The 9,341-nt window shown below is 54.4% G+C and overlaps 2 protein-coding genes across 5 annotated transcripts in view; one reads left to right on the top strand and one right to left on the bottom strand.

Moving 5' to 3' along the window:
• The window catches only part of MMP28 (matrix metallopeptidase 28), a 30,172-nt gene extending 22,846 nt beyond the window's left edge, over positions 1-7,326 (top strand). For 2 of the 4 annotated variants that reach the window (XM_077968499.1, XM_077968498.1), the window contains 5 exons: positions 196-420; positions 2,903-3,148; positions 4,832-4,981; positions 5,295-5,462; positions 6,291-7,318. In XM_077968499.1, the coding sequence (XP_077824625.1) occupies positions 196-420; positions 2,903-3,148; positions 4,832-4,981; positions 5,295-5,462; positions 6,291-6,685 (1,184 nt within the window). In that variant the 3' untranslated portion in view covers positions 6,686-7,318. 4 annotated transcript variants of the gene reach the window in all.
• Positions 7,327-8,113: 787 nt separating this feature from the next.
• C16H17orf50 (chromosome 16 C17orf50 homolog) lies at positions 8,114-9,341 on the bottom strand. Its single transcript, XM_001112276.5, has 2 exons — positions 8,861-9,341; positions 8,114-8,760 (listed from the first exon to the last, which is right to left on the bottom strand). The coding sequence occupies exons 1-2, from the start codon at positions 9,250-9,252 to the stop codon at positions 8,568-8,570; spliced, it is 585 nt and encodes a 194-aa protein (XP_001112276.2). The 5' UTR covers positions 9,253-9,341; the 3' UTR covers positions 8,114-8,567.

Raw genomic sequence — 9,341 nt, 5'->3', positions numbered from 1 at the left:
TCAGTCTGAGGGCTGCCCTCGGCCAGGTAGTATTGCCCTAGTCAAAGCCTGAGCTGTCAGGGCAAAAACTATGTCTTCCCCATCAGACCAGGGGCTGCTGGGAGAGGGCCTACACCTCGCCATCATACTGGGTCTGTGGGGACCAGACTCAGGCTCTGCAGCAGGTGTGACTGACGTGGGCTTTCTGGGTGGCAGGTAACAAATGGTACAAGCAGCACCTCTCCTACCGCCTGGTGAACTGGCCTGAGCGCCTGCCGGAGCCGGCAGTTCGGGGCGCGGTGCGTGCCGCCTTCCAGTTGTGGAGCAACGTCTCAGCGCTGGAGTTCTGGGAGGCCCCAGCCACAGGCCCCGCTGACATCCGGCTCACCTTCTTCCAAGGGGACCACAACGATGGGCTGGGGAACGCCTTTGATGGCCCAGGTGCTGACACAAAGCCTCCCTCCCACACAGCAGGAGGGGAACCCAACTTGGAGAGGCAGTTTGGGGGTGGCAACGAAGTATTCACCCTCCCTGTGGCCTTGGCAGAGCCACATCTCCCTGCAAAAAACCCTCAGTCTCTTCATCCTAGAATGGGAACAGTGGTCCCTGCTCTACTATGTGTCACATGTCTGAACGGACAGTCAGATAAAGCTCTGCAAGAAAAATGCTTTGCAAATTCTAAAGAGTATTATGCATTCTGGGAGAATCTCCCAAGGTCCCATCATCCATCCTCTGCCTCTAGACAGTCCTGTGCTTCTCTTGTTCTCCAGAGTGGATGTTCACTCCAGAGCCCTAAAACACATCCACTGCCCACCACTGCTCCCCCACCCCCAACTACCACAGCTGCTGCCACAGGGCAAGAGGCACCCTACTCCTGACAACCCTGACAGGGAAGTGCTTTATATACCTACACCACAGATAGTTCTGTTTGTCCCCAACCTGAAGGTTCTGGCTGCAATTTAAACCACTCTTCCCCTTCTGCCCAACGCTGGCCTTCAGAACCTGAATATAGGCTATTTGCATATTTCCTCTCCTAATGAAGAAAGGAAACCTGATCAGACCCCTTTAGGCTGGGGACTTAAGCCCTTGTATGGCCTGGGAACTTGAGCCCCCATCTCCCTCGCACCCTCCTGCTTTCAGTCAAGCCCACCTACAGCAAAGCCCACATCCAGGCCCTGCTGCTGGGACCTGGATTAGGACCAAGAGAAATCTAGGCTTTGCAAGAATCCACATGTAGTACACACATGCACTTATTTGTAACTGACTTCATCCACGTGATCTACCTGAGATGGTTCTATCCATACCTAGTTAAGACAGCACTGCACTGGGAGTGAGGACTTTGGGATCCCCAAGCAACTCTCTGATTTGGAACAGATACTTTGTCTTTTTGAATAGTGGTCTTCTCCTCTCCCAAAGCTGCCCATCTGTCTCCCAGTGAGAGCTGAATAGAGTGAACAGTGCTTGAAACAGCTGGAGGCGTATTCAAAATAAGCATGTATTCCTCCTACACACGGCTGACCTTCCATGCCCCCAGCAGGCTCTCCTTTTAGTCCAGCCCCCCTATTTTTGTCAGTCCCAGTTGGCCTGGGGTCCAAGAAGGCAAAGCTGGAGGAACCCTCAACAAGCTTCTATGCAAACTATCCTAGCGCAGTTTTCTGACTCCTGTGTCAGGGTCACCTGCCCCTGTGGAAGGTGAATCGTTAGGGGTGGTACCCTGGCACCTGCACATGTAATAAGCTCCATCTGGGGCACACTAAAAGCTTGAAAATCACTGATCCGGCCCAACTCCCTCTGCTCATTCCTATTATAAGTAGAGAGAGGCCCCCCAGAGGTGCCCTGGCAGAGGAGGGCAAGAATATATATATATATATATATATATATATATATATATAAAATTAATTATAATTATAAATATTATATTAATTATAATTATATATATAAATAATAAAAATATATACTTTTTATTAAAGAAAATATACATAATATAGAAGTGAATTATCTCAAGTTTAGCCTGATGAACTTTCATACACTGAACACTCGCAGCACCCAAATCAAGAAACAGAAGGTCCCATCACGCCTCCTTTTAGGGGTAACTATACTCTACCTACTTCTAGATATTTTTGAAAGTAATTCTTACGTAGCCCTTATTATGTGCTAGGCACTGTTCCAAGGATCACTTTTTTGTTGTTGTTGTTTCATGTTTTTTTGTTTTGTTTTTGTTTTTGTTTCGAGACAGGGTCTCACTCTGTCACCCAGTCTGGAGTGCAGTGGCACAATCACAGCTCACTGCAGCCTTGACCTCCTGGGACTCAAGAGAGCCTCCCCACCTCAGCCTCCCAAGGAGCTGGGGCTACAGGTGCACACCACCACGCCTAGCTAATGCTCTTGGTTTTTAGCAGAGAGGAGGTCTTGCTTTGTTCCCCAGGCTGGTCTCGAACTCCTGGACTCAAGTGTTACTCCCACATCAGCCTCCCAAAGTGCTGGGATTACAGGCGTGAGCTACCGCACCCTGCTGCATGATTTGTAATACACATGTACACACACACACGCACATACACACTTATTATTCAGAACAACTCTGTGAGGAAGAAGCTCACCATCATCATTCCCATTTGCAGATCAGGAAGTTAAGACAGAGAGAGGTTAAACTAAATGCTGAAGGTCACACAGCTAGTAGATTGTAAAAGTAGGTATGGCACCCAAATTGGTGGGCCCATGCCGTATCTGCACCACAGTGCCTCTTAGGCCTCCACAGCCTAGTCATCTGTTCACCTCTGCACACATCAGGTTCTGTCAGACTTTAGGAGGGAAACTATACAGCAGAAAACAGCCACACACACCCCAGTGGCATTTGTGCTGGGCCGCGAGTACTTGGGGGCATCGTGGGCCCGTGGCACCCCCTGACGTTCTGCCCCGCCTGCAGGGGGCGCCCTGGCACACGCCTTCCTGCCCCGCCGCGGCGAAGCGCACTTCGACCAAGACGAGCGGTGGTCCCTGAGCCGCCGCCGTGGGCGCAACCTGTTCGTGGTGCTGGCGCACGAGATTGGTCACACGCTCGGCCTCACCCACTCGCCCGCACCGCGCGCGCTCATGGCGCCCTACTACAAGAGGCTGGGCCGCGACGCGCTGCTCAGCTGGGACGACGTGCTGGCCGTGCAGAGCCTGTATGGTAAGGCCTCCGGACATGCCCCGCTCTTGGTCCCACCCTTGCCCCCCGGGCCTTCTGTCCTTGAACACCAGCTCCTCAAATATGATTTCCCATCCTAAGCGCATAGATCTGGCCTCCCTGTCGCCGACTCGTCCCAATTCTAAAGCCCCATGCCCCCCTCAAATCTGAAAAACCTCGGACTCTTGCTCCCCCGAGTCCATGGCCCTCATCTCTCCATCAGTCCCAACCAATTCCTGTGCACAGTCCCCCCAGCCCCAGCTCCTTGCGTTCCACTTACTGGATTTCTGAGCAACCTCCAGCCTCCAGAGCTCCCGCTCACATCATGTCCCGGCCCCCTCACCCATACCCAATCCTCGGGCCCACCTCTTCCCCCATCCCAGACCCCAAAGCCTTCATTCCTGCCCCAGCCACTAGCTCTCCCCAAGCCTTTCTCTCACCATGACGATGATGCCCCCTACCCCCAAAACCTGCCCACCTCTGCCTGGTGATGGGCTCAGACCAGGTCTTCTTCCCCAGGGTGGGCCAGTGCTCCTGCCCTGGGACCTATCTCAGCGCAGGGCTGTCTCTCTCAGAGTGCCATGGGCAAAGCCAGGAGGCCTGGGTTCAAGTCACCTTCCATCCCTGATTAGCAGATGCTCTTGGGCATTTTCCCTCTGTGAGCCCTCAGTTTCACCTTCTGTGAAAAGGGATAACAATTGAGGCCCTGCTTACCTCACAGGGCTGTTGTGCTACTGGGTATGCACATGCTTTGTAGCGTGAGAAACTTATGCCCCGTAATACGAACAGCTACTATTTCATGAGTACCTACTGTGGGCTCATGACATGCAACACACTCATGAAGTATGCTTCTTTTTGTCCACAGATCAAAATAATGGGGCTCAGAGAGGTTAGGTAACTTGCTCAGGGTCATGCAGCTAGGAAATTGCAGACTGGGATTCAGGTGATGGCACCAAATAAGAAGCTGGTTGGACTCTGCTTCACTCCTCTCATAAGTGAAGGATAGTGATGTGATTATTATAATTGCTGTAGTTATCACAGCCTGGGTCTCTGGACTCTGCCCTCATGACACTTGTGTTGCCCAGGAATCAGGGAAGAGGACTCCCTGCCCCTTTTAGTTCCAAACCCTTGCTTGATACCCCACTCCAGTTTTATCTCAGGAGGTTCCTCTGTCCCAGGATGTTGGGTAGGAGAAGATTCCTGAGTTTAGTTTGATGGTTAGCACCGACAACCAGAAACAACTCTTTTTTTTTTTCCTTTTTGAGATGGAGTCTCGCTCTGTTACCCAGGCTAGAGTGCAGTGGCATGATCTTGGCTCACTGCAACCTCCACCTCCCGGATTCAAGCGATTCTCCTGCCTCGGCCTCCCAAGGACTACAGGTGTGGGCCACCATGCCCGGTTAATTTTTGTATTTTTAGTAGAGACAGGGTTTCACCATTGGCCAGGCTGGTCTCAAACTCCTAACCTCAAGTGAACTGCCTGCCTCGGCCTCCCAAAGTACTGGGATTACAGGTATGAAACACCACTCCTGGCCCAGGAACAACTGTTAACCCCCCACTCCCACTCTCCTTCCTTGCCCCTCATATTAAATAATCATGAAAGTAACCAAGGGAAGGTCTTGAGTGCACAGCATACCCTCCACTCTATGTGTGTTCTCTCTCTCTCTCATTTCCTTACTCACAAAGGGAAGCCCCTAGGGGGCTCAGTGGCCGTCCAGCTCCCAGGAAAGCTGTTCACTGACTTTGAGGCCTGGGACTCCCACAGCCCCCAAGGAAGGCGCCCTGAAACCCAGGGCCCTAAATACTGCCACTCTTCCTTCGATGCCATCACTGTAGGTAAGAAGGTCCCACTGGGGCTTTGCTTCTTTATTCTCTCCTTCCACATCTCTTAGGGTCTCCAGAGCTGGAGTACAAGGTGGGGGGATGGATTGTAAAAGCCAGAAATCCCAAGCCACAAGCATGCTGCAAGTAGCAACCCCACACCAAGCAAAACACTGCTTCTTCCTGCCCACTTTCCCCTCTGTGCCAACTGTACACACCGTACCCTACCCTTGTCCATTTGGGAAACTGGCTTCCAGGACAGCATCTTCCCTGGAAAGCCAGCAGGAAGCTGATGGTCACACCTCAACTCTCTCTTGTCTCTGGGCAGACAGGCAACAGCGACTATATATTTTTAAAGGGAGCCACTTCTGGGAGGTGGCACCTGATGGCAACGTCTCAGAGCCCCGTCCACTACAGGAAAGGTGGGTCGGGCTGCCCCCCAACATTGAGGCTGCTGCAGTGTCATTGGAGGATGGAGATTTCTACTTCTTCAAAGGTACTGGCTCTGGGGCAGCTGGGAAAACTGAGCCCTAGAGAGGGGAGGTGTCCTGCCCAAGGTCAAAAGGACAAAAGAGGGGAAGACTCTCACACGAGTCCATCGTGGAGTCTCTATTCCAGTTTGAACCTGTGACCCCAGGGGAGACGCTATCAGAAGATACCTTTCAGGGATGGATTAGGGAGCAGCAAGTGTCAAGGTCCCAGGGACAGTTTCAGAGAGGAGTCTAGAGGGAAGCAGAGGACGGCTCTAGAATTCTGCAATTCCACAGAAAGAGCTGGATCTTCCTTGGAATCCTAGCCGTGTGGGGTTGGACATGTCGCTTAACTTTTGGAGTGTGCATTTCTCGAATGGGGAAAACAATACCTCAGATTTTTTGAGGAAGGAGTATGAAAAGAGAATATTGCTTGAAGAGTGTACAATATCTTACTAGATACATGGTAATACTTAGGTAAATAGCATTCATTCATTTTTCATTCATTAAACCAATATTGAGTGCCTTGTATGCACTAGACACGGTTGGATATGTTAGGGATACAGGAGTGAACGAAACAAAAATCCTTGCCCTCATAGAATTATTAGTAGTGGCAGTGGAGAAAGCGCTGGGCTTTCCTTTCGACGCTATCCGCCCTCTGCTGACACCTGCTGGAAGTCTAGACAATAACAGTGGTCGCTACTACCGCCCTGCTATTTATAACTAATTAGTAGTGCAATCCATTCGATTGGTATGAATACCAACCATCGTGGGCTCCAGCTTAAAGGACAGCAGAGGTATGGGGGATAGAGGTAGGGTAGAGAGCTCACCCTGGCTCTCCCAATTTCCCACAGGGGGTCGATGCTGGAGGTTCCGGGGCCCCAAGCCAGTGTGGGGTCTCCCACAGCTGTGCCGTGCAGGGGGCCTGCCCCACCACCCCGACGCCGCCCTCTTCTTTCCTCCTCTACGCCGCCTCATCCTCTTCAAGGGTGCCCGCTACTACGTGCTGGCCCAAGGGGGACTGCAAGTGGAGCCCTACTACCCCCGAAGTCTGCAGGACTGGGGCGGCATCCCTGAGGAGGTCAGCGGCGCCCTGCCGAGGCCTGACGGCTCCATCATCTTCTTCCGAGATGACCGCTACTGGCGCCTCGACCAGGCCAAACTGCGGGCGACCACCTCAGGCCGCTGGGGCACCGAGCTGCCCTGGATGGGCTGCTGGCACGCCAACTCAGGGAGTACCCTGTTCTGAAGGCACCTCCTCATCTCAGAAACTGGTGGTGCTCTCAGGGCAAAATCGTGTTCCCCACCCCTGGGGCAGAACCCGTCTTAGAAGCCTCTGAGTCCCTCTGCAGAAGACCAGGCAGCAAAGCCCCCATCTGGAAGTCTGTCTGCCTTTGTTCCTTGAAGAATGCAGCATTGCCTTTGTCTGTTCCCACCACATGGAGGTGGGGGTGGGATCAATCTTAGGAAAAGCAAAAAAGGGTCCCAGATCCCTTGGCCCTTTCCTTCAAGGACTTCTATCCTCCCCAGGCCTTTGTTTCTTCTGCTAAAGGTACAGTTCCTTTCAAGAGGTGACAGCACTGGGATCCAAACAGCAGGATGAAAAACTCAGCAGAGAGATTAGAGACCATTTTGCAAGACTGCCCTTCTCCTCAGGACCTCCTGGCTCAGTTCTTAGAAAACGGTGTCATATTTAGTCAGAGGCCGCACCCCCAGGAAGCATGGATGGGGATGAGGGCATAGGTGTCTCCAACCTCAGAGGCCCTTTGTGGGGTCAGGACGCAGAGTGGGAGGGAGACTGATGCAGGCCTGCCAGTCCCTGGCTTTTTGTCCGGGGCTAGAATAAAGAGGGGCCTTCAGCTGGTGGGCCAAGAGGCAGGAAGCAGCCTTCTTTGGAGCAGTTCTTCCATCCTTTGCTTTGAGAGCAGGTGGGCATGGGTGCAGGGGAGGCCAAGGCCATGCTCTTCTATCCAAGCCAGGACCAGCCAGCTGTGTGTGTATGTGTGTGTGTGGAGCTGTGATGGAGAGAGGGTGCCTGCCTCTCCTCAAAAAGCAAAATGTCCTTGCCCCCTAGGCCAGATGGAGAATGTTGTGCAGCAGGGAGAGGTCAAGGGGCCTTCCTGGGGGTCTGCAACGCTGCAGGCGCTGGGGATGCAGCCTCCACAACAGGCAGCCCTGCAGGCTGGGGGTGGCCTTGTGCTCTCACAATGGCCACATTCTCCAGGCCACACACGTGGCATTCCCAAAGCTCCTGCTGTCTGGCCAAGAATAGCTGGGATTCCTGGAGAAGGAACCAGCTCCCCAGCCTCCCTGTCTTCAGCCTCCACCCATGCCAGCATTTATTTTAGCATCTGGTTTTCCAGGCTTCCCCCACCCTTCCACACCTGCTAGTGCCTCATATGCACAGCATTGACCTCAGCAAGCCAGGGCGTCTAGGGGAGGGGAGAATGGTCTGGCAAGGGTTCAGCCCTCAGCTCCCCAGGGCCATTGTTGGCCCTGCCCGTTCATTTTCTTCTCTGCGGCGAGCAGAAGGGCATTTACCGTTGGATACAAATGTTTGTACTGTTCTGGGGTAGAGAGGGAAGCGGCTCCCTGCCCACACTTTGACCTCTGGCTTGAACCCCAGGAGGATCATCCCCACCCGGAGCCACCGTGCCCCACCTCAAAGCACTGACACTTTGATCAGAGGTTTTACTGAATGGTTTCAGGGAAAGAGGCAGGTTTGTCAAAAGGGATGAGGGAACCCGGAGGTTATTTTCTCTAGGCGATGCCTCTGCCCATCGGGCCAGAGCAGATCTGAAATACCCAAGAGGTGAAGGTGAGGCTGTGTGAGCCGACAGAGTCAGGTGTGCGGTGGCGCTGGTGCTGCGTGGGGCGGGGAGCCCTTGGTGGGCGCTGTTGACAGTGGGCTCTAGGTTATGCTGGGCTTTGCACTGGGGGCGCTAGGTGACAGGTGGGAATCAAGCACCAACAGTGGGCCTTCTTGCCGGATGGGGGCGCTCTGGACTGCAGTTGAGAAGGGGCGGTTCTGGGAATGTGTCAGAGAGGAGTCCGCGTTCGAAGAGAGAAGGTCGGTATGCAGTCTGGGACTAGGAAAGGATGGAGGGCACAAAGGCTGGGAGTGGGGGAGCTCAGGAGCTCCCAGCGGCCCCCGCCTTACCCAGATCCGGGTGATCCAGAACGCAGTGCGCCACATAGGCCGGGTGGCTGTGCAGACTCCTGCATTTCTTGCAGAAAAGGATTTCGCAGCCCACACAGCCCCCGCGGCGCGGCGGTCGTCGCCGGATCTCCAACACGCACGGCTCCTCCGGGAAGCTCCGCTTCCTGCCGGCGGGGACCCGGCGCTCAGTGCCTAGGGCCGTCCCTCCTCCCTGGGGCCCGGGCACCGCGTCCCTCGTGCCCCGGCCGAGGAGCGCACATTCACCTGTCGGTGGGAGCCGTCAGGCCGCCCAGCAGCGCCAAGGGGCCGAGCCAGCCCCAGAAGCCGCTGTCCGCGCGCCGCAGCAGCGCCACCTGCTGGGTGCTGGACTCCTGGCGCAGCGGGCAGTAGGACACTGAGCGCCGCTCGCGGCCCTCGCCTTCCTCCGCCTCCCGCGGCGGCTCCTTGCCCTCCGCTGCGCTCTCCTCCGGCGGCCTCTGGTTGTCCTCGTCCTCGTCCTCGTCCTCGTCCTCCGACCCCTCCTTCCCTTCCTCTTCCGCCTCCTTGGCCCGGGGCTCTTCCGGTTCCTTCTTCCACAAGGGAGTCTTCACACCTGCGAGCCAGAAGGTCAGGGCAGTCCTGCTGTCCCCGAGAAGGGGTCCAGAATAATTTTTCATTTTATTTAATTTTTAATTTTATTTTTTTGAGACAGGGTCTCTCTCTGTCGCTCAGGCTGGAGTGCAGTGGCGTGATCTCTGCTCACTGC

Source organism: Macaca mulatta, chromosome 16, assembly GCF_049350105.2.
Source record: "Macaca mulatta isolate MMU2019108-1 chromosome 16, T2T-MMU8v2.0, whole genome shotgun sequence".
Classification (NCBI taxonomy): domain Eukaryota; kingdom Metazoa; phylum Chordata; class Mammalia; order Primates; family Cercopithecidae; genus Macaca; species Macaca mulatta.
This window is presented reverse-complemented; position numbering and strand designations above follow the sequence as displayed.

Bases quoted from the DNA above. Each gene is read 5' to 3' on its own strand.
- C16H17orf50 (XM_001112276.5), bottom strand. From the start codon at position 9,252: ATGAAAAATTATTCTGGACCCCTTCTCGGGGACAGCAGGACTGCCCTG. The intron at 8,761-8,860 runs GTGAATGTGCGC...CCCCGCCGGCAG, and splicing joins CTGACGGCTCCCACCGACAG to GAAGCGGAGCTTCCCGGAGG.